We start from the raw sequence: 25,197 nt of genomic DNA on the forward strand, positions 1-25,197 counted from the left end.
TCTACATAGTCTGTGTATTTTGCCCTGAAGGTGGTGAAGCTATTTAATACGGGTGAAGCCCGTGTTCAATTCCTACAGCAGTCTAACTCAATACTCATCTTGTGTTAAGAGTTTTCATTATTTATTCTATTGAGCACATAACAAAATTATAGATTTTTAAAGATAAAATGTGAATTTTCTCTACATTTACAGCATAATGGCTTTCTAAATTACTAATATTTAAATTATGCAAACAAAAATCCAGTAAACAGCATTTTATTTTATGACACTCTGCATTAATACAATAAATATACAAAACTTCCAAACCACCAAGGACATGCAACATTAGAGGACAGATGGAGGGCATTTATACAGAACTGTGAGTCACCATGGTGGCAGCGCAGTATTAATCACCAACAAAATATACAAACAGCCTAGATAAATAATCCACGTCACTAATTACAAATCACTCAGCAATGCCTTTCTAATGTTCAAACCCTCGCTTGAAATAAAATAGCCATGACTTAACATTGCCACCTGAAAGGCGACACAGGTGCCGCCTCTATGAAGGTCATTTCATGACTGTGATAGTGGCTCATTTTACTATCAAATATAAAACAAATGCCAAGCCGGGCGCTGGTGGCTCACGCCTGTAATCCTAGCTAGTCAGGAGGCTGAGATCTGAGGATCGCGGTTCAAAGCCAGCCCGGGCAGGAAAGACCGTGAGACTCCTATCTCCAATAAACCACCAGAAAACCGGAAGTGGCGCTGTAGCTCAAGTGGTAGAGCACTAGCCTTGAGCTGAAGAGCTGAGGGACAATGCCCAGGCCCAGAGTTCAAGCCCCACGACCGACAAAAAAAAAAAAACAAAAAACAAAAGCCAATATTTTGATGAGTTCATTATTGTTCAGAGAGTAGTGAATATAAGAATTTAAAGCTGTTTTTATACCTGACCAAGCTATAGGCATTGCCACCATTTTAATAATCTTTTATATTTTCAAAACCTCCAATTTTCTCTTTATAAATTTGTATCAACCCAAATAACTGGATTTTAATCAAATAACTGGCTTTAGGAAAAAAAAATCAGTTCAATTATTCTTCACCACTGCCTTTGAGAATTTCTACATAATAGAGCAACATTTCAATTCTGAAGGAAAGTTATTAATATTTTCCAAAAGTTGCTGATATACATTTTATTTGTAGTTTAAAGAAAAGCAAAAATACACTTGAAATATAAATGAATGCAGAGTGTAAGTGCTCTTCACCTGCTCTAAGGTAAATGTCTGACATGTGTTTAAAGTCCATACTCAATAAAGCATATGAATGAAACAGATTTTCACTAGGACTTTAGAACTGGGGAGCTGGTTGAGAAAGCAGATGGAGAATCTCATCAATCAGAGTATTTCTAAAAACCACTTTCAAGTCTACTCTGAGTCCTATTTTCTTCAGAAGAAAAGAAAAATATCTTACAACTACATTATTCAACAAAGTCTCCCCCAAAACTCAAATGTAAACAGAATCTGGAAGGAGCTGCATCACCTAGTGAAGTCTCAGAAATAACAAAATGGATGCCATCCCAGTATGAGACTTACTTTTGAGAAGAATAAACAAATTTAATCACTTATGCTATTTGATTGTTTTAAGAAAGGACTCTCAGTCTCAAATACAATCTAATAGACCATCCTCTCTTAAATCAAGTTGAATAAATCACTGCCTGTTGTTCTGCAATCTAAAACTTCCTAAAGAAATTTAAAAAACATAATAGTGTTTTGAGTCATTTAATCAGTATTAAAAATTATTCAAAACTTGAACATAAGAATTAAACAGAATTAAAGTCTGTGCTGCATATAACAATTTCAATGTGATCACGTTCATAATTAATGCATTTAGTTATATTTGTAATTTCTTGCTTGGTGCAATGTTTTGTGTTTTCTATTGCTAAAAATTTTTAATGTATTCAGTCTGTCTCAAAAAGTGAAAGACTTCGGTGCATTAAAGATTCAAGTATATTAGAAATGCTAGGGTATTTTATTTTTAATGCAACTTAAAGTGAAAGGGTAAAAGAAAAATCCCTTAAATACTGTATGTTCTTTTTGGACAATGGTTAGGCTAGCCTTTAATACCTCTGTCAAAAATTACACACATGCATACATATACACAATACACACACACACACACACACACACACACACACACACATACACACACATGCACGCACGCACACACACCCCAAAATAAGCTGCCAAACACAATCTCAGTTCAAATAAAGCATAATCACAAGACTATATTAAAGTTTCCATACAGTAAATTTTACTATATGAATACTGAAAATTAAGATATAATAAAATTAAAGGAGCTATTATTACTACATTCTGTTACAATGATTAACTACCGTCTCTTTTGGATAATGCACTGCATATTATATTAAAGTCTTTATACCCCAATAAATTTTTATTTAAAAGAAACTATTATAGAAAATCATTTCTATGATTCCATAAACAAATCCTGATTTCTATCACTATAAGCAGTACAGGACCCAAAAATACTAATTCTTTCATTTAAGAAACTTGGTGTCCATGCAAGATCAGAGATTGTTATCAAAATGTCAACTACTCAAAAAAAAAAGTTAAAATATACATTATCTACTATGAAGCACACAGGCTCTTCATTGGTAACTGAACCGATAAAAAGCAAGCCAATTTAAAAATTCATTAAGTCTCTGCTGGCCTATTTCTTTTAAGATAAATAAGGAAAAAAGAATGAGTATAGTTTTGCTGTTCCAATGTGTAATCTTTATCTCTACAGATTCTTGAAAGAACTATAGCGGTATTAAGTGCTTTTTCAATCATAAGTCACATATTAGTTTCAGTGTGTCACCACTGAAGTGATCTTCTGAGCATCATCCCCCAAGAATATGGAGAATATTTAGCATGTAATATTTTGTCTGCACAGGGCACTGAAATATTAATAAACTATTAGGTAAAAGTAATAAGACAAGGAAATTTTTCTGGTTTTAGCCCATGCACATGTGAACAGGAAATACCCATGCTGTGTGAACCGTGTGTTTCCAACATAAAAATATTTGTAGAATACAGTAACTGGAGAAAAAGGTACAGTCAAAAGGTAACAGTGTGTACTGGGAGGGTCTCTAAATCTGGTTACCCTTGAAAGCACTTTGGGCGGCACTGGTTGCTGCAGTTGAAGCCGCATTTGCAGCTGCTGTCTGGACAGTCTTGTTGGACATCACGCCTGTTGCAAACTCTTGTTGAGCCTTCTCAAAACTAGCACCTGTTGTGCGATACAGTCCATGAACCTATGGAATAAAGTGGGAGAGAGTTAAATGGTAACCATTCATTTCCAGCAATCTTAAGTTAACCTCACCATGACTCAGATATAAAAGAGCTAGAGTCCAATCATAAATTCCTAAGATCAAGAGCATTAGCCACCACATTATGCATATATTCTATTTCATATTTCCTTAGTATGGGTTTTTCATTTTCTTTTTTTTTATTGATTCGGATTTTGTCTCTTTTTTTTTTTTTTTTTTTTTTTTGTCGGTCGTGGGGCTTGAACTCTGGGCCTGGGCGCTGTCCCTCAGCTCTTCAGCTCAAGGCGAGCGCTCTACCACTTGAGCTACAGCGCCACTTCCGGGTTTTTCATTTTCATCCCCAAGCAGAAGAAATTATTATGTCAAGTCAAACCAAAAATAATTCAAAGGACAACTTCTTAACCAACTGCAAAAGCTATTTTTCCTGATTCCATTAGTTAATATATTGCAACATTGAAAGAGAATGTTTCAAATATAAAGAGATAATCTGACTTTCCTACCTCAGACAATTCAAAGAAAAAGATTTCTATGTTGGCTACATACATACCACTACCATATAATATTCTAATGTTATCATTTTAAACTTTAACCAGGCACTATTTATATCCTTAAACATACTAGTTAACTTCCTGTGTATGGCTAAGTCTTAAAGGAGTGTTGAAGTGATGTGGACATCTGTTTGTCCAATACTGACTCACCACTCAAGTCTTGAGGTTTATTTTCCTGAGTAGGGTTCAAAATTTTCTCTCACCATATGTTTTTAGCAGCATAATCAAACTACAAAGTCCACCAATACATAAGATTATTCAACACAAATGTGAAAAAGGAAATATAAAGTAAATTAGAATAGAAAGTTATTACACGTTCATATACCCTGAGATGGAAGCAGAATAAGGGAGCCAGTGTGAATGGACCTAAGTTAGAAATCTCACTACAATGCAACCAAACAGGTTGTGAGGAAGAGTCAACTATAGCCAAGTCAGTCCTTTCTCTAAATGTCTCCTCTCAAAGCTAGATAGGAACTGGTAACTATGGAATGAATTCAGAGTGAGAAGGAGTAGAATAGGTCAAACACTCTGAGGGCTAGCTTGAAAAACAGGAAGTAGTTTCAAGAAGATAAGGAGTAAAAAGAATAGGTTGGTTCAAGGGGAGTCTATCACAAAAGCCAGGGGAATACTTGGTTTGGAGCTCAGAAGAGTAATGGGCTAAAAACATGGGCAAGGAAACTACTGAATTATGCTATGGACCAAATTGTGTTTCTTCTCCAAATTTTTATGTCCAAATCCTATTCTGTCATGTGATAGTATTGAGAGATGAAATAAAAAAAAGATTAGGAATAAAAAAAATAACACTGACAAATACTGGTAAACTCTAAGATTCTTTCCCCTTGTACTTTAGCACTCTCATAGGTAATTTTTATTTCCTTCTAAACCACATTTTCAATTGAAAATTAAAGGTCCCAAATACTTATAAATTACTGCATCCTAGAAAATGAGGTAGATAACAGATCTCTAACAATCTTTACCTACTACACATAATCTCAATGCTATACATCTACAAGTTCTTGTCTGTTGCTTCTCCATCCCACAATTGTGGGCATGAGGATGTAAGAAATGAGTATTGGTTCTAATTTGCTTTGCTACTATTTCCATTCTAAGATGTATGTTAAATTGAATAACTGGTGTTATATTTTCATGAGTCTTATTGTTTAATTACTTAAAATGTAACCCGTGGTGCCTCAACCAGAGGTAAAATGAGCAGCACACAGTTCTCAATAGTGTGTATCTATACAGAACCAGAGAGACACCTAGAGGGGAAAAGACCACATGTGTATTCACTATAGTATATTAAACCCATTATGTATCCATGTGGAAAGGGTGATGTATTTCAAGGACCCATGAATGACCATGTGCTCTCCTTCATATGTTCACTTTTTTGGGGTACAATAGTCCTAGGGCTTGAAGCCAGTGCCTTGGTGCTTGCTGTCCCTGAGTTTTTTTTGTTCAAGGTTAGTGCTCTTCCACTTGAACCACAGCTCCACTTTCAACATTTTACTGTTTAATTAGAGATAAGAATCTCATGGACTTTCCTGCCAAGGCTGGCTTCAAACCATAATCCTCAGATCTCAGCCTCCTGAGATTATAGGAGCCACCAGCTGCCTTTCAGAATGACAACAAAATCTCAATATTGTATTCATCTCCACACCACAGAGCACAACAGAAATAGCCTGATAACCACCAATTCTAAAGCCAAAATAGCACACACAGGGATCACTCTTGAGGGGACTAACTGTCCATGAAGATCCTGACCCCTAGTGGTTATCCAATATGGTTACATACCCAACAAAAATTGTTGGTTATTAAATTTTGATAATTTGCTAGTAACTTTTGGGCATGTGTGCACTAGAAAAGAAAAACTGACTTGTTTTTCCCCATCTCCTCCACAAGTTATACTGACATCAAATATAGTGAAAGCAGGGGTTATACTGTGGGGGAGGGACATACAAAGCAACGAAGAAATAATCTTATAAATGCGATACAGGTGGACCTGTTGCAACAATGAGAAGTACAAGTTGTCATGTCAAAAACGAGCTTTACAATGTTGGTGCGGGGGGGGGGGGAGGGGAGTGGATTGGGGGGGAGGCTGGGAAGGGATGTGAAGGGTAAACAAAGGAGGAGGCTGCAATGCTTGATAAGAAATGTACACATTATCCTGCCCATGTAATTGTAACCCCTCTGTACAGTATGTTCACAAAAAAAATAAAATAAAATAAAATGAAAAAAAAGAAATGTATTCATTACCTTGCTCATGTAATTGTAGTCCCTCTGTACCATATTTTCACAATAAAAAAACTTATTAATAAAAATATTTTCCTTTGTAAAAAATAAAGCTTTTTTTTAGGAAAAAAAAAAGAAAAGAAAAGAAAAACTGAGCTGGGCGCCAGTGGCTCAAGCCTGTAATTACGGCTGAGATCTGAGGATCGAGGTTCAAAGCCAGCGCGGCAGGAAAGGCCATGAGACTCTTATCTCCAATTAACCACCAGAAAACCAGAAGTGGCACTGTAGCTCAAGTGGTAAAGTGCTAGCCTTGAGCTGAAATGCTGAGGGACAGCGCCCAGGCCCAGAATTCAAGCCCCACAACTGACAAAAAAAAAAAAAAAAGAAAGAAAAACAGAAAAACTGGCTTGTCTTCCATGGATCTATTTCTATAATAATATGAGTAATACCTATCATCAAAAAGGCTGATTCAAATTATATTTTAGTTAACATTATCTGTATTAACTGTACTTCATAAAAATCATACAGAAAATTATCTAAACTCATTCCACATGTAAAGAATATGACATATAGAGCAGTTTAGAGACTTCTATAGCACCAACAGACAGTGGACATATATAGAAAGAGTAACTGGGGGAGGTGGGGGTACGCAGAGGAAGATGGTGGAGGAGAAGCTGGAGGCCAAACAAGCTCTCACACAGAAAGCAGTTTTAGTGTTCCAGTGAACAGTCCTAGGCTAGAGAATCACACCAAGTGTGCCCTCACAGTACAGAGAGTTTGGCCAGAGAGGGAAAATCCAGGAAGCTTGGTCATGGAGACAGATCTGAGCACTTGCTGATGTCTGCCCCGGCAGCGGCCACAGCCACCATATCAACAGAGAGAGACCGACAAAGGTGACAGACTCAGTGTGCTAGCGGATTCTACTCACCACCAGCAAGAACTGACAAGGAGCAGAAATCTTCATCCTGAGAAATATTCATCCTGCTGATCACAGATCAGGGACGGCCCAGGAACCAAGAGGCTTGCGTGAGTACCCTCAAGACAGCCTCACCCATTCTCATGGGGCAGCTGTGGGAAGGTAGCCCCTCCCCCACCACAGGAGAAGATCTCTATCTTTGATTCTGACAAAGGCCAGGCTGGAGCACCTAGTGCCAACTCAGCCTTGGAAGAAAACAATAGGAGCCACTGCACAGGTCACAGAAACCTGACCTGACCTGCGGGGCTCAGCTCCACCTACAGGAAAGTCATCCTTCTCAGGTAGAGAAAACTCTGCCACCAGAGGAGTGACTTGCTTCATTGGGTAAACAGAGCCAGAGGCTGCCCTTCCCTACTGCAGCCTAGTCAGATTGATGGGTAAAAGTCAAACAACTGAAACTCAGTAAACGTAAATCCTAAGAATGGCTCCAGGCTGGGCTCCGTGAGTGTCTCAGGAGCTAGCCCCTCAGGGAAAAGCTACTGATAGGCCTCAATTCTACCCAGAACCTAGCCTCATCACAGCAACTCCAAACTAGAGGATAAAGATTTCTGCTCTTTTGTGATACTCAAAGCAGATCTTTCTCCCACTGAACTAGCCTGGGAGGAGTATCACAAAGTCCTGGGAAGGTAGAGCTTCTTTCTGACTGCTCAAACAAACTGACCTAAGAAACCAATCAAGCCACAGGAAAACCAAACACCACAAGCAGACCAGAGACTCCACCAAAAGATTGGTTACAGACACAGGAGAGATACAAGATCTCCCCCCCGCCCAAAAAAAAATCAAAGAACTCTTTTTTTCTACCTAATTTGTTTAAATTAAAAAAAAATGTTTTCTATTTTTTTTTCATAATTCTTTTTTTTGGGGGGGGGTCCAGTCGTGGGGCCTGAACTGTGGGCTTGGGCACTGTCCCTCAGCTCTTCAGTTCAAGGCTAGCGCTCTACCACTTGAGCCACAGCACCACTTCTGCCTTTTTTTCTTTTTGCTTATGTGGTGCTGAGGAATCAAACCCAGGGCCTCATGCATGCAAGGCGAGTGCTCTACCACTGGGCCACCTTCCCAGCCCTTCTTTCATAATTCTAATTTTAGGGGTGTGTGTGTGTATGTGTTTCCCATTTTCTTTTTTGTGTGACTTAATTGCTGTTCTGCTCATCCCCAGATACCCATTGTCGATTATTAGATCTTATCCCTCATTGTGTACATACTTAAGAAGTTTATTACTCAACTCACAACCTCTCAGGCTTAACTTCTTTAATAGTAGTATTATTTCTTTATACCTCTATTATTTTTTTTTTTGGTCCGATCGTGGTGCTTGAACTCTGGGCCTGGGCACTGTCCCTCAGCTCTTCAGCTCAAGGCTAGCACTCTACCACTTGAGCCATAGCGCCACTTCAGGCTTTTTTCTTTTTTTGCTTATGTGGTGCTGAGGAATCGAACCTAGGGCCTCATGCATGCAAGGCAAGCGCTCTACCACTGAGCCACCTTCCCAGCTACCTCTATAATTTTTAAGTATTCCATTTTTAAAAATTTTTTGTTTTGTATATTGCCTTTTTATCTCTCTCCTCTTATCCTATCCTTTTCTTCTCTCAATATCATTTCTTTATACTTACATAATTTTTAAGTTCCATTTTTTAATTTAAATTTTTGTTTTTTTAATTTTTTTCTTGTTTCTTAATGGCTCTCCCTTCATTCTGTCCTATCCATTTCCTCTCTGAGATTAGGACTTGGTTAAATTCACTCTTCCTTTTACAAAAACTCTCCACATCCCTCTAATCCTATTTTTCCCCACAATTTTCCCTAAACCTATTAATTTCTGGTCTGCTGAATCCCTCTTTGATATTCTTAGCCCATTAATCCATAGATGTTTGAGGTCCAATAGATTGTACCTGTTGAACTAGATTGTATCTGCACCCATTTTGACTGTGCAACTACAGGACTCTGGTTGATGCTTGCCTAAAATAGTGTTCTAGCACAAAATTGGTGTTACTTTCATACCAAATGGACAAAACAAGCTGGAGAAACACAAGAAAAATGGAAGTCTGGGTATCTCAACTCCCACTCATGATAATCAGGTGACAGAACAGTTCATGAATAATCCAGATGAGAGTTCCCAAAAAGCTCTACAAATACTACTGGTAAATATGGTGAATGAAAAGACTGAAAACCTGCAAAGGACTCAGTGTGAGCGTGAAAGGGAGCAAGAGGAGGCAAACCAAAGATTAATACAGGAATCTTGTGAGAGTGAGGAAGCTACTCAAAGATTAATACAGAAATTGTATGAGCAGGTGAGAACAGTCAAAGAGAAATAAAGGAATTGCATGAGTAGGCTGAGAACAGTCAAAGAGAAAGACAGGAATTGCTTGATCAGGCTGAGAACAGTCAAAGAGATTGTGTGAGCATTAGGAAGCTAATCAAAGACTAATACAGGAATTGTGTGAGCAGGAAGAGAATAAACAAAGATCAATAGAGGCATTCATGGAATCCATAAACAGAGAGCTGAAGGAATCCAGGGAGACCACAAAGGGAATGCTGAATGGAGCCCATCAGAAGGAAAGGGAGTCCAAGGAAACCATAACTAATCAACTAAGTGATTTGAGAATAAACACTGAACACCAAATTAAGGAAGTAAAGAAGTTCATACGAGATCTAAAAGCTCCAACAAAGAATTTAAAGCCAGGGCTGGGAAGATGGCTCAGTGGTAGAGCGCTTGCCTTGCATGCCTCTGAGGCCCTGGGTTCTATTCCTCAGCACCACATAAGCAAAAAGAAAAAAGCCGGAAGTGGCCCTGTGGCTCAAGTGGTAGAGCACTAGCCTTGAGCTGAAGAGCTGAGGGACAGCTCCCAGGCCCAGAGTTCAGGCCCCACGACTGGACTCCCCCCTCCCCCCCAAAAAAAGAAGAACTTAAAACCATCAAAGCTGACCAACTAGAAGGAAAGGAGTAGAAAGTCTTGACAGTATGTTAGACCATGCAGAAGATCGAATCTCTGGGATTGAAGACAGCCTAGGTATTATAGAGAAAGAACACATAACTATCCAAGACAAATCCAAGAAATATGATAGATCTATTCAACATCTCGAAGGCACCATCAGAAGGCCTAATCTGAGGATAATGGGTGTAGAGGAGCACCTAGAGACAGATGTTAATGGTCCAGAAAATTTATTTAACAGGATCCTTGCATAGAACTTCCCAAACATGTAAAAAAATAGGCCTATTCAGATTCAAGAAGCTTTTAGAACCCCAAATAGACCAGACCAGAACAGGACATCTCACCTTCACATTATAATCTGCACAGGATCCATTCAGACCAAGGAAAGGATCCTTAAAGCTGTCAAGGAGAAAAGATCAATCATCTATAAAGAGAAACCAATTAGAATAACCTCAGATTTCTCAGCAGAGACAATTAAAGCAAGAAGAGCCTGGAATGATATATGCCACGCCCTAAAGACAAACAATTATCAACCAAAAATACTGTACCCAGCTAAACTCTCCTTCATAACTGAAGGTCAAATAAAAACCTTTCATAGCAAAGAAAACAATATATCTCCACCAAACCAGCCCTACAAAAGATATTTAGAGATGTCCTACACATAGAAAACCAACAAGACCACAATAAAGGCCAAGAAACTGCACCCAAACTGAGAATCAAAGAACCAAAGGAAGAACCCAAGAAGGTAGATAACATGGCAAGAACTACTAAACACCTCCTAGTCCTAACTCTCAACAGTAATGGATTTAACTCTCCATTTAAGTGACACAGACTGTCTACTTGGATTAGAAAGCAAGATCCTTCTATGTGCTGCCTTGCCCATAAGAACAAACATATTTTGAAAGTGAAAGGCTGGAATAAAATCTACCAAGCAAATGGCCCCCATAAACAGGTGGGAGTTGCAATCCTAATATCAGATAAAATAGACTTCAAATTAAAATTAGCAAGAAGAGATAAAGAAGGTCATTACATACTAATTAAGGGATCTCTCCTTCAGGGGGATATTACAATTCTGAATATCTATTCACCAAGGAACAGAGAATCCAAATTTATCCAAGAAACATTACTCTTCCTCAAATCTCACATAGATCCAAAGACATTAATTGTTGGGGACTTTAACATAATGTTATCTCCACTATTTAGACCAACTCAGCAAAAACTCAACAGAGAAACCACAGATCTAAACAACTGCATAGATCAACTAGATTTAACTGACACGTACTGAATATTTCCCCCAGCAGCATCAGAATGGTTTTTCTCAAACATTTTCCAAAATAGACCATTTTAGGTCACAAAGCAAACTTGCCTAAATTCAGAAACATTGAATGCCCTGCATTCTCTCAGACAACAAGAGAATAAAATTAGAACTCAACACCAAAAGCCACCAAAGTAAGTCCTGTACTACATGGAGGCTGAACAATACACTGTTGAATCACCAGTGGGTCATGAAAGAGATTAGAAAGGAAATTAAAATATTCATGATATTCAACAAAAATGAACACACAAATTACCAGCTCCTCTGGAACACAGCAGTACTGAGAGGCAAGTTTATAGCTCTGAGTTTCTACATCAACACATTGGAGAGATTTGAAACCAACAATTTAATGAAGCACCTTATGCTCCTTGAAAAAGAGCAACAAGCTAAACCTAACCCAATAGACGGAAAGAAATAATTAAAATTAAATCAGAATTAAATGAATTAGAGTCCAAAAAAAAACACAAAAGAATCAACAAAACAAAGACTTGGTTCTTAAAAAAAATTATCAAAATTGACAGACCCTTAGCAAATCTTCTCAGAAAAAGAAGAGAACATACCCAAATAAACAAACTCAGAGATGAGAAAGGAAACATCACCACAAAAACAACCAAGATTCAGAACATTATAAGGGAATATTTCTCAAACCTTTATGATAATAAGTTTGAGAACTTAGAAAGTGGAAAAACCTCCCATGCTCCTGGATTGGAAGGGTCAACATCATGAAAATGGCAATACTTCCCAAGGCTATCTACAAATTCGATGTGATACCTAATCAATATTCCAATCTCATTCTTCAAGGAAATAGAAGAAGCAATCCAGAAATTCATATGAAACAATAAAAGACCCCAAATAGCAAAAACAATCCTTAACAGAAAGAACAGTGCTGGAGGAATATCAATACCAAATTTCAAACTCTACGACAAAGCCATAGTAATCAAAACAGCTTGGTACTGGCACAAGAACAGACCTTAGGACCAATGGAATAGAATTGAAAACCCAGAAATGAACCCACAGACCTATAGCTACCTAATCTTCGATAAGGGAGCTAAAAAAAATAGAATGGAAGAAAGACAGCCTCTTCAGTAAATGGTGCTAGCAAAATTAGTTAATCACCTGTTGAAAACTAAAGCTAGATCCTTATATATCACCCTGCACCAGAATCAACACCAAATGGATCAAAGACCTCGGAGTCAAAGCAGACACCCTGAAAACATTACAGAAAGGTATAGGAGAAACCCTAGTTCTCCTTGGCACAGGCCAAAATTTTCTTAATAGAGACCCAGAAACAACAAATCAAAGAAAAGTTGGACAAATGGGATTGCATGAAGCTGCAGAGCTTCTGCATGGCAAAGGACATAGCTAGCAAGATCAATAGAAAGCCCACAGATTGGGAGAAGATCTTCACTAGCCATACAATGGATCAGGTGTCATATCTAAAATATACTTGGAACTCAAAAAATTAAAACCCCCAACAACAAATCCTCAAAGAAACAACTGCCCGATAAATAAGTAGGCTAAAGACTTAAAGGAAACTTCTCTCAAGAGGAAATAAGAATGGCCAATAGACACATGAATAAATGCTCAACCTCTCTAGCCATAAAAGAAATGCAAATCAAAACAACATTGAGATTCCACCTCACCCCAGTTAGAATGGCTATAATCAAGAAATTTAATAACAACAGATGCTGGAGGGGATGTGGACAGAAGGGAACCTTACTACATTGTTAGTGGGAGTGTAAACTTGTTCAACCACTTTGGAAAGCAGTATGGAGGTACCTCAAAAGACCACACATAGAGCTCCCCTATGACCCAGCAATCCTACTTTTGGGCATTTACCCAATGATCACAAATAAGACCATACTAAAGCTACCAGCACAACTATGTTTATTGCAGTATTATTTACCATAGCTAAGATATGGAACCAACCCAGATGCCCCTCAGTAGATGAATGGATCAAGAAAATGTGGTATATAGATATACAATGGAATTCTATGCCTCCATCAGAAAGAATGACATTGCCCCATTTCTTAGGAAATGGAAAGACTTGAAAAAAAATTATATTAAGTAAGCCAGGCCCAAAGAAACACAGGTTTTATGGTTTCCCTGATTTGTAATAACTAGTATATGTCTGGGACAAGCAGAAAAGATCAAAAGCTATGTACATATGACCAGATAAGATGATGTTAATCAAAATGAACCCCACGATAGGGACACAAGTGGTTTTTTTCTTTCTTGCTATTGTTTCTAATGTATTTATAAGGTACCATGTGACTTTTTGTTGCTTTGTATGTCCCTCCCCCACGGTATAACCCATGTTCACTATATTTGATGATAATTTGGGGAGGGGAAGGGAAAAAACAAAATGTTTAAATAGGGATACAGGTTGACCCATTGTAACAATGAGATGCAAGACACTGTTGAACAACGAACTTTACAATTTAGGCCAGGGGTGTGGGGGGGGAGTATAGTTGTGGAAGTGGGAGGGAAGGGATGGTAGAGGAAAAACAAAGGAGGAGGCAACAATGCTTGATAAGAAATGTACTCATTACCTTGCTCATGTAACTGTAACCCCTCTGTACAGTATTTGCACAATAAAAAACTTAGTATAAAAAAAGAGTAACTGGTAAACTTCTTTAGCTATGGATTTAAAAAATCTAACCAAATACCAAAGTATACTGCATAATTCCCCTTTACTACTTTCATCTTCTTTGAGAAACACTATTCTTTTGAATGCCTAGAATATAAACACAATCATGGCTCTACAACTTTTCCATTCTTCGAGTGTATCTTAAAGAATTGTATACTTGGGCTAGGCGCCGGTGGCTCACACCTGTGATCCTAGCTACTCAGGAGGCTGAGATCTGAGGTTCATAATTCAAAGCCAGCCGGGACAGGAATGTCTGTGACTCTTATCTCCAATTAACCATCAGAAAACTGGAAGTGGCACTGTGGCTCAAGTGGTAGAGAGCTTGCCTTGAGCTGAAGAGCTCAGGAACAATGCCCAGGCCCAGAATTCAAGCCCGACAGCCAACAACAACAACAACTACAACAAAAGAATTACATACTTGGAAGATGGAAGGGGGGAAAGAATTTCAGAGTTTGGCATATTACACATAATTGTCCATTGCAAATAGCTGCAGAATTAATGCCTCCGTTACCTGACTCTGACTCTCATTGGTGTCTCACTGACGTCCCTATAACCACTGTCATGAAAATTCCCTCTACCCTCTCCCAGCAGCAGACTGCCCTTGGTCATCTTCTCATGTCATGATGCCATGCAACCTGGCTAGGCTCCATTCACCTCAGGAAGCTGATATTTCCCAGTCTGGAAATTCAGCCTGAAAAATCTTTCCTTACTCCTATCTTGTATATCCAAAAGCCTACCAAGCATTAATAGATTAATGTCTCACTAGTATTTTAAATTCTCACATAAAAGTTTGAAACCACCTTGATATCCAAACCCGCTCTTTTTGCCCTCTTCCTGAATAACCCATCATCAAAACTCTTAAGTGTTATCCCTGTTACCCTGTACTTCAATAAATTCAAAATAGTTCAAAGACCTCAATGAAGACTTGAAACCTTAAAACTACTACAGGAAAAAGAGAAACATAACTTATTGGAATAGGCAGAAACTTCCTGAGTAGAATTCCAAGAACTCAGCAAATAGAAATAATTGACAAATGGGATCGCATCAAACTAAAATTTCTGCACAGTGAAAGACATAGTTCCTAAGCTAAAAAGACAGCCTGCAGAATAGAAGATCTCTGCCAGCTCTACATCTGACAAAGCCCTAATATCCAAAATATACAGAGTTCAAGAAAATAAACCTTCAAATAATCAATAATACAATTAATAAATGGGCAAAGAAACTAAATAGAGACTTCTCAGAGATGTAAACATGACCAAAAAACTGATGAGGAAATGTTCAACATCTCTGGCCATCAAGGAAATGCAAATCAAAATTACACCGAGATTCCATCTTATCCAAGTAGGACTGGCCATCAACAAGGATACAAACAATAGATGTTGGCAGGGATGTGGAGAAAGAGGAACCCTATTACACTGTTAGTGGAAATATAAACTAATGCAACTACTTTGGAACTACTAAAACACAGAACTACTCTATGAGCCAGGAACACAATTTTTGGGCATTTATCCAAAAGATTCCAAGTCAAGAAATGGTTAGGGAAACAGCCCAGAAGCCCTACAATAAACAAACAGATCAAGAAAATGTGCCAGATATAAAAAATTATGGATATTATATATTATATAAAAATATAGATATATATAACTATATAGATATAGATAAATATAACTATATATAATATATTACCTAAATATATATTAAGTAAATATATTTTTTACTTATCCACAGGAAGAATTTGTTATTTACAGGGAAAAATGCATAGACTTAAAAAAAAACTGTATTAAATAAGTCAAGCTCAGAGACGTAAAGGGTACATTTTTCCCTCTCATATGTGGAAGTTAGAACTAAATTATAACCGTAAGTAAAAACATATGCAGGCTACATGAAGAATGCAGGGGGGAGATATTTTACACTGTTATCTCTTTTTTTTTTTTTTGGTCGGTCGTGGGACTTGAACTCTAGGCCTGGGCGCTGTCCCTCAGCTCTTCAGCTCAAGGCGAGAGCTCTACCACTTGAGCTACAGTGCCACTTCCGGTTTTCTGGTGGTTTATTGGAGATAGGAGTCTCACGGTCTCTCCTCCTGCCCGGGCTGGCTTTGAACCGCGATCCTCAGATCTCAGCCTCCTGAGTAGCTAGGATTACAGGCGTGAGCCACCAGCGCCCGGCTACTGTTATCTTTTTTGTATCCTTGGAATTTTGACTCATGTATGTATATTGCATGCATTGAAATCAAATTACACTTACCTTAAAAAAAAAAAAAAGCAAGTTTTCAGTTAACAGGACTTAAATTGTATGTTGAGTACCCTTATCCAAAATTCTTGGAACTAAAAATGCTACAGAGTTCTGAACACTTGAGCATGGAAACAAAGTATAAACATGAAATTCATTTTTTAATACATGCTCTTTCCACATAGCCTAAGGGGAATTTTATACAATATTCTAATGAATCTTCATCTAACTATAGCCCGTCATGTGAAAGGTGAAATTTTCCTCTATTGATATCATGTCAAGTTAAATTCATGTCTAGATTTTCAGATTTTTTTTTGGGGGGGGGGTCCGTTCGTGGGGCATGAACTCTGGGCTTGGGCGCTGTCCCTCAGCTCAGCTCTTCAGCTCAAGGTTAGTGCTCTACCACTTGAGTCACAACGCCACTTCCGGCTTTTTTCTTATGTGGTGCTGAGGAATCGAACCCAGCGCCTCAGGCATGCAAGGCAAGCACTCTACCACTGAGCCACCTTCCCAGCCCTAGATTTTCAGATTTGAGATTCAACCTATCTTTCAATTTTAGGGAAAGCTGAAAATGTGATGTATTTTTAAAACATACCTATGTATAACTTAATCTTAAAAAGTATTCCTCAGACAGCAAACATGTCCAAGAATGACAGAATGGATTGAGGTTACTGAATGAACAAGAAGACAGGAAAATGAGAACTTTACATCAGGTTCACTATGAAAATTTATGTAGATAAAATTTTACTTACTTTTTTAAACATAACTAGTGAGATGACTGCTGATGCTGTGAAAAGTGCAGCTATGATTATCATCATGATTCCAACAGGAATATTTTTGTTGAGACCAGTAAGGGATGAAATCCAACCACTACAAAATGATAAAGGGAAAGTGTAATTTTAGGCAAGTAAGTTAAGCACACTTTACAAAAATGCCTAACTCATACCAGCACTTATGGGGCAAGTCCTATATATGCATTAAACTTAATTCTTACAACCACGCTATAAAGACAGGGATTTGTTCCCCAAGTAACACAGCTAATAAGTGGATCAGATTGAATTAGAATTACAGCATTTTCTGAATTATAGAAGAAAGGACTTGCAAAACTCCCATGTTCAATAACATGTTTGTTTTTAGAATACAAAGATACTTTAAAGCCCAACAATACAAAAAATACACGTAGAAAATGGGCATAGAGACATGAGATATTTCAGTAAGACACAAACATGACAGAAAAAGATGGGCAATAGCATCAGTCATTAGGAAAATGCAAATTCAAATCTCAGTGTGATATCAATGCACACACCTAGCCAAATGGCTAAAATAAAAAATAGTGACAATAGTATGCAAAAAGGTGGAGGCTAAATCACATACAACTATTAGAGGGAATACAAAACAGTAGGCCATACTGTTTTGTGTTTCCTTAAAAAAAGGAAACACAAAACAACCAATTATTTTTATCCCATAGAAATGAAACTTAGGTTCACATGAAAACATTCCCAACAACACTCCTAACAGCTTTATTCATAACAGCTCCAAACAGGAATCCAGATGTTCTTCAACTAGTGAAAAGGTGGGACAGCATTATCATGGAACTGTACTCAAGAGTAGAAATAAACTACAAGTACATGTTACAACCTGGATCAAACTGGAGAATTTGCTGGGTACAAAAGTTAGCAGTGCATGTTATATGATTTATATTATTTTCTTATAAAGACACAATAACGAAAACGACAAACAGGCTAAGGAAGGAGTGGGACAGGAGAATTCCCACTATCCTGTGAGTGTGGCTGCAACATGAGGAATCTTCTGGTAATGGAAATGTTCCCTTATCATGACTACTATCAAAGTCCTAGTTTTCCTATTTTATAGCACTGAAGGAAGCTGGGATCTCAATGCCTGTAATTCTTACAACTATATGTAAATCTATAATTACCTCAAGATAAACTTCAATCAATTAAAATATCTTAATTATACAATGTCTATTTCAAAAGAGATCATCCTATATGTGCCCTCGCTAAGACTCTTCTGAGCTAGAAAATTCATTCCTTCTCATTACAGTGTGTTATTCTATTCTATTAATTGGAAACTGGAGAGTCTCACAGACTTTCCTGCTCAGGCTGGCTTCAAACCATGATCATCACACCTCAGCCTCCTGAGTAGTTTAGCACTCCTGGTTAGTGTTTTGCTTTTTTTAAGGAACTGACAGATTGTTTTCTAGAATGCCATAATGTTTTATATTCCCTCTAATAGCTGTATGTGATTTAGCTTCCATGCTCTTAAGTTCAATTTTGACATTTTCCTCATCTGTTTTAAAAAACAGAAATCAACAATGGTCGATAGGAAATGGGCTTATTACCTTGCTCATGTAACTGTAACCCCTCAGTACAGTATCTTTACAATAAAAATATATATTTAAAAAAGACAGAAATGATTTTCTCAAGGATTTAAAAAAGTGTGCTATTAAAGCAGTTTATGTTTTGAATATTTAAAGCAATACTTGCCATCAAATACCAAAAATGACTTAAATAATAAAAACTACTTTTTCCAAGAAATAGTTTTAATTACCTATATAAATTCTCTGTGAATATATATGCTCATTATATAAAACTACTAAGAGCTGCCAGATAGCCAATCACTACTACAATTTGGAGACAGCACATGAAATTGAAAGTCCTCAGATTCTCTAGTTACATGCTCATTCAACTTCAGTACACGGACACATTGCAAAAAGTTGTAGCATACAAAGACTGGTCTGTAGCTCATTTAAAAAAAGAATGGATGGACTGGACCAGACAGTTGTAGAGATGTGTACAACGCCACTCCCCATTTCTCTATAGGAGTGTTTGCTCCATTATACAACAAGAATCGTAAATCAGCCATGGTGTTTCTGAAGGACCCCAGTGTGTTAGTGTCCCATGTGGTGAGAGTAATTCCCTTTATTTAAAGATGTATAGATGTGTGTGTAGTCATTCCACTTCTCAAAGACAAGTATGTTGTGTGTATGAAAATGTGTGTATACTAAAATAGTATTTAACATATAGTATATACCATTCCCTTCAGATCCTCCAGTGTTTTCTCTCCCACAATCACTGGGACTCCCATCTCTCCAATTACTCTGTAGCCTCCTATGCATCTTCTTTTAAAGTGTATTTTAATAAAAATGTGTATTATTTAAACTAGGTATAATGTACTTCTTTAAAAATGAGAATGTAGGGGCTGGGAAGATGGCTCAGTGGTAGAGCACTTGCCTTGCACGCATGAGGCCCTGGGTTCAATTCCTCAGCACCATATCAGCAGAAAAGGCTGGAAGTGGTGCTGTGGCTCAAGTGGTAAGCACTAGCCTTGAGCTGAATTGCTGAGGGACAGTGCCCAGGCCCAGAGTTCAGGCTCACAACCAACAACAACAAAAAAAAATGAGAATGTAATCTTTAAAAAGAATACATATACATATGTATGCATACACATTTATATGTAGACATATACACACACATACACACATACACACACACACATATAAATCTTAGGACATTTGAAAATTGTATTTTTAATCATTTTTTGCTTTGGCTGGTGTGTGTATGTAGGGGTCTTGTACTATCAGCTCGACTTTCTGTGTATAGCTTGCACTCTGCCACTTGAGCCATATCTCCAGTCCAACATTTGGTTTGTTAACTGGATCTGTAGTTTCCCAGACTGGCTTTGAACTACAGTCATCAGATCTCAGTCTACTAAATAGCTAGGATAATAGAATAAGCCAATGGCACCCAGCTAATACTGTGTTTTAAAAATATGAGTTGACTACATTAAGACAACAATTTATACAAATATTAAGTTAATAGTGTTAACTTACCAATTGCCCCAATTATGAAATCCTGCAGCCTGAAGCACATGTACAGCAAACTGACAGATATAGACGAAGAAGAATACAAAGAATCTGAATGAACTGTCACTCCTTTGGGAAGGGGGGGGGAGGAGGAAAGAAGGGAGGGCAAGGGGAAGAGGGAAAGGGAGAAGGAGAGGGAGAGAAAAAAAAACAGGACCAAAGAAAAAAAGGAAAAGGTCAATTTTCTCATTCTTTTACATTCACATGTAGACTAACATTTAAACCTTAAAAAAATTGCAACTATCTGAGGCTGAAAATTAAAACAGAAGTATTTGTGACCTCTAATGTAAATACTCAATATTCTTCAATTGTACATTGTCCTTTCAATTTCCAAATACATCATAATCCACCTTGACAAAAGAGCTTGTCTTTGTATAAATAATATTCTATAATTATAATTGTCATACAATAAACCATAAACATTGCCAAACACAGTATTGACAAAAAACTACAACTAGTTAAGTACAAACCTGGATCTTTACCCAAGGAATACTATGAATAACTTCAAACATTTCCTTCAGACTCTTACTTCTTCTCTTCCCTACTCCACTCACAGCTTTCTGTCATTAAGGTTGGCCTCTTAATAGTTTATACTAATGGAATATTTTCTGATGAGGAAGGAAGGTCTGACTTCCTCCACTCAATACATTTATTCTAAGAGTCAACCATATAGTGGCATTTACAAAAAAAAATCATTCCTTCTCATTATAGTGTGTTATTCTATTAATTGGAAAACTGGAGAGTCTCACAGACTTCCTTCTCAGGCTGGCTTCAAACCATGATCGTCATACCTCAGCCTCCTGAGTAGCTATTCATTCACTTTTTCCCCCAGAATTTAAAATATTTATTATTTTATTTTTTTATTGTGAAAATACTGTACAGAGGGGTTACAATTACATGGGCATATTCATTCACTTTTTAATGATTGTTTCCCAATTTTTAGCACTATAAAGATGCTATGAGCTTGTACACATGAGTTTTTATATATATTTCATACGAACATTTATTTCCTTCTCTCTTAATATCTCCAAGGGGGATGACTAGAACACATGACAGATCTTAATCATTTTAAGAAACTGACAAACTATTTTATTAAGTTGCTTCATTTTATATTCCCACTGGCAGTGTGAGTATTTCAGTGCCTCCATTTTATATTAATACTTGGTATTTTAGTGAATCTTGGTATGGTCACTCTTTTTAATTCTAGCCTACTATTAGAATCCATTTCTAACAAACAACTGTTTAAATATTAGAATAGCTGAATAATTGTGATGGTAAATCTTGTCAGCTAAGGATTGTCAATCTTGTCTGTGGACTAGCCTGAGGAACAGGTAGGAGATTCACAAGGCAAACCTCTACCTGTGAGAGCATTTCCAGAGAGGAATGGATCATGAGTGCTTAAACTTTGTGAACCCCTTTGAAGCTCCACTTCCAGCTTTTCTGTTAGTTAATTGGAGATAAAAATCTCACAGGCATGGGGGGGAGGGGGAAGGCTGGGAAGGGATGTGAAGGGTAAACAAAAGGAGGAGGCTGCAATGCTTGGTAAGAAATGTACGCATTATCCTGCCCATGTAATTGTAACCCCTCTGTACAGTATGTTCACAAATAAAAAAAAAAAAAGAAATGTACTCATTATCTTGCCCATGTAATTGTAACCCCTCTGTACAGTATGTTCACAATAAAAAATAAAAATAAAAAAAGAAGTTCCCATTAAAAATTATACTTTGAAATGGAAAAAAAAAATCTCACAGGCATTCCTGCCCCAGCTAGCTTCCAACTGTGATCCTTAGATCTGATAGATAAAAATTTCAAATAGACTATGTCAAGATAGTGGAACTGTGAAGGGAAGCGGTCTTTATCATACCCAGACTCCTCCCTGCTCCCTGTTCAACATGACTCGACCTGCTGTAAACTCCTTCCTATGATGATGGACTGAAACCTCAGAAACTGCGATCAAAATAAGTCTTTCCTCCTCTAATTTAATTGTTCTGTCAAGTATTTTTGCCATAGCAATGTGAAAGCTAACTGTATAGTAGTATCCTTTTTTTTAATTTTAACTTGCATTTTCCTGTTTAGTAACACTGTAAGCATCTTTTCATGTGATCTACAGATCTTATTGGTGAACTGTTTATTAAAATCAATTTCTGAAAAGTTTCCCTTATTTTTGAGTTTTAAGGTTTAAGTATATATGTACACACACACCTTTATGAGATATATGCATGCCAAAGATTTTACCCCAGTTTGTGGCTTATTTTTGCAATATGTGCATATGTATGAAAATATAATTTTAGAGTACATTAGGAGTGATTTTAAGCTTTCATTTTATGAATTCTAGTTTGGTCTCTTACAAATCTTAATTTTATTGTTTTCCATAAAAAGTATTTGCTAAAACAAAGGAAACAGATTTTTCTGTTTCCTTCTAGAAGTTTTCTATTTTTGAATTTTATAATTACCTATGCCTTTTAAGCTGGTTTAAAAAAGACAGATTCTTTTTGAAATATGGATATCTAATTGTTCCAGCATCTTTTCTTAAAAAATAGTTACCTGCATTTAGTTGCTTTTATAACCTCAACAACCAGCACTCCATATATAAGCAGCTTTATTTTTATTTCTAACTATTTTGTCCTGCTGTTCATTTTGTCTACATTTACATTCTAAACCTAGTATATTTCCATATGCCCTTAGAATCACCTGTTCATACTTCTACAAAACAACTTGCTGGGATTTTGAGATTACACTACAAATCTACTAAGTCTTTTAAAGAGAATACATGTCATAACAATGCCTCTTCTAATATATGAAAAAAGTGTTAACTTTCCATTTATATTTTCTGCATAAATGATCATGGATCTTTGAATGAGGACAGTTTTATTTCTTCCTTTTAACCTGGATGCCTTTTATTTCTTTTTCTTGTTTGATTTTACTGACCAGAACATCCAAAAAATCCTTGAACACAAATGGAAAGAATGTGTTCTCCATCTTTAACCACAGTATATGATTTATCTAGGGATTCCAGTCTTTTTTATTTTAATTTTTTATTAAGTAGTTGTACAAAGGAGCTTCAATTAAGTAGATTATGAGTACAATGCATCCTGATCAATGTTGCTCCATCATTCTCCCATATTTTTCCCTTACCATCCCTACCCTCAAGTTATATAATTCAATTTTTATATAATGTACATTGAATATATGTCTATAATTGACTGTATTTTTAGATAATTGCATTTGCTCACCCATCTGCCCTCTACCTGTGTGCCCTCCCCGCCCCCCCCCACCCAGAACATGTTTCTACTTCCTGGTATCCATTTTGTTAAATGGTTTATTAGTTGTTCTGAAAAGTTACACCATGTTTTAGATGCTCTTTATCAGATGCCTTTTATTTAAAATAGTAGGTGACTTCTATTCCAAATATTTATTCCATAGTTTGTTTTTTTCCCATGTATGTGTGCTGGTCCTGGGGCTGGGCACTGTCCCTTAGGTTTTTTGCACAAGGCTAGTGCTGTACCACTTGAATCATAGCTCTGCTTCCAGCTTTTTTGGTACTTAATTGGAGATAAAAATCTCACAGGCTAGCCCCAGCTAGCTTCAAAACATGATCCTCAGCTCATAGCCTCCTTGGTATCTAGGATTATAGGTGTGAGCCACGGGCATCCCACTATTCAGTGTTTTTAATATAAACTTACTACATTAGATTCTGTCAATGTTTTAGCTTCATCTATTAAGAAGATTTTATAGTTTGAGTTTTTTTAACTCTTTATAATATGGTGAATTATTATTAAAACCAATTTTTGTATGTAGGTGTGCTGTCCACACCTGTAATTTCAAAACTCAAGAGCCTGAGGCAGGAAGATAGCAAGTTCAAGCCCAGCCTGTCTCAAAAAACCAAACACCAAAAAACAAACAAACAAAAAAACCCACTTAAATTTCTAAAAGTTCCCCTCACTTGTTAAGACTGACTAAATTTTCAACTTTCTGAAATCAGCCCAATTCAGTTCAATACAGTGATTATTTCAAGGCTTTTAACATTTTGGTTATTCAACATCAGCATAAAACTCTGTTTATCAAGAGGAAAACACCAGCCAGAGTAATACATTCCCTAACTACCCATTCAGATGCAGTTTCTAGCTCACAGATATGTCTAGAAACCCTGCTCCTACTACTCTGTGAAGAGTTAGTGTCTGTCTTTTCAAAGCTAATACTTGCATAGAAACCTTTAACTTATTTCCTATGTTTCTCATGGAGTAGCCACTTTAACTTCTACTATTCTCTGCTCTGAAGAGTCTTCATCACTGCCACTGGCTTGCTCCCCCTAAGACTCTATCTCCCTTTGTTCCATCAGTAACAAAAACCTTGAAAGAGTGGTGTACCATTGATTTCTCTTCTCATGGGCTTCTCAACCCTACTGTAACCTCGCTTCTCCATACCTACTTCAGGTGTGTTTCAAAGTCGTGGAAAAAAATCTCTGTCTCTATTTTTTTATGGCTTTTGACAATGAAGGAGATCCTTTTCAAACCCTCATTGTGTCCCTAGCTTGCAACACTTTACAGACAAAAGACTACTGTCTTCAGATGGCATGATCCTATAATCTACAGGACTCTACAGACCACCCTCAAGCGTCCAGAGCTTATAAACGTCTCTGCCAATGTAGCAGGATATGAAGTAATGCCAAAATCAGTAGCTTTCCTGTATATATACAATGAACTAGATGAGAGAGAAATTAAGAGAAAAATTCTGTTCATATTAGCCTTAAAACAATAAAATAATTAGAAATAAACCTAATCACGAAGTGAAGGACTTCTCCATTTAAAACTATAAAACCATGAAGAGAACAACAGAAGGTAGAAAGGCCTCCCATGTTCATAGGCTGGCAAAATGCTGTGAACAGTGGTTATACTACCAAAGGCAATCTTCAAATTCAATGCAATACTCATCAAAATCCCCATGTCACTCCTCACAGAGATAAAGAAATCAATCCAAAAATTCATATGAAAGCACAAAAGGTCCCAAAAGCCAAAAAAAAAAAAAAAGTCATGCTGGCAGTATCTAAACTATTTACAGACCTTAAAATATACTATAGATTCTCAGTAACAAAACCAGGATGATACTGGCACAAAAATAAACCTGAAGACCAAGGGA

General features: G+C 37.1%; 1 protein-coding gene across 1 annotated transcript in view; it reads right to left on the bottom strand.

Annotated features, from left to right (window-relative positions):
* Nucleotides 1–239: 239 nt before the first annotated feature.
* Scamp1 (secretory carrier membrane protein 1) overlaps nt 240–25,197 on the bottom strand; it is an 86,288-nt gene continuing 61,330 nt past the window's right edge. The window contains exons 7-9 of the mRNA XM_070031214.1: nt 20,029–20,130; nt 16,931–17,048; nt 240–3,292 (exon numbers count right to left, since the gene is read on the bottom strand). Of these exons, the coding sequence (XP_069887315.1) occupies nt 3,128–3,292; nt 16,931–17,048; nt 20,029–20,130 (385 nt within the window). The 3' untranslated portion in view covers nt 240–3,127. The remainder of the gene's footprint in view (nt 3,293–16,930; nt 17,049–20,028; nt 20,131–25,197) is intronic.

Source organism: Dipodomys merriami, unplaced genomic scaffold (assembly GCF_024711535.1).
Source record: "Dipodomys merriami isolate MVZ:Mamm:240054 unplaced genomic scaffold, mDipMer1.0.p SCAF_20, whole genome shotgun sequence".
Lineage (NCBI taxonomy): Eukaryota > Metazoa > Chordata > Mammalia > Rodentia > Heteromyidae > Dipodomys > Dipodomys merriami.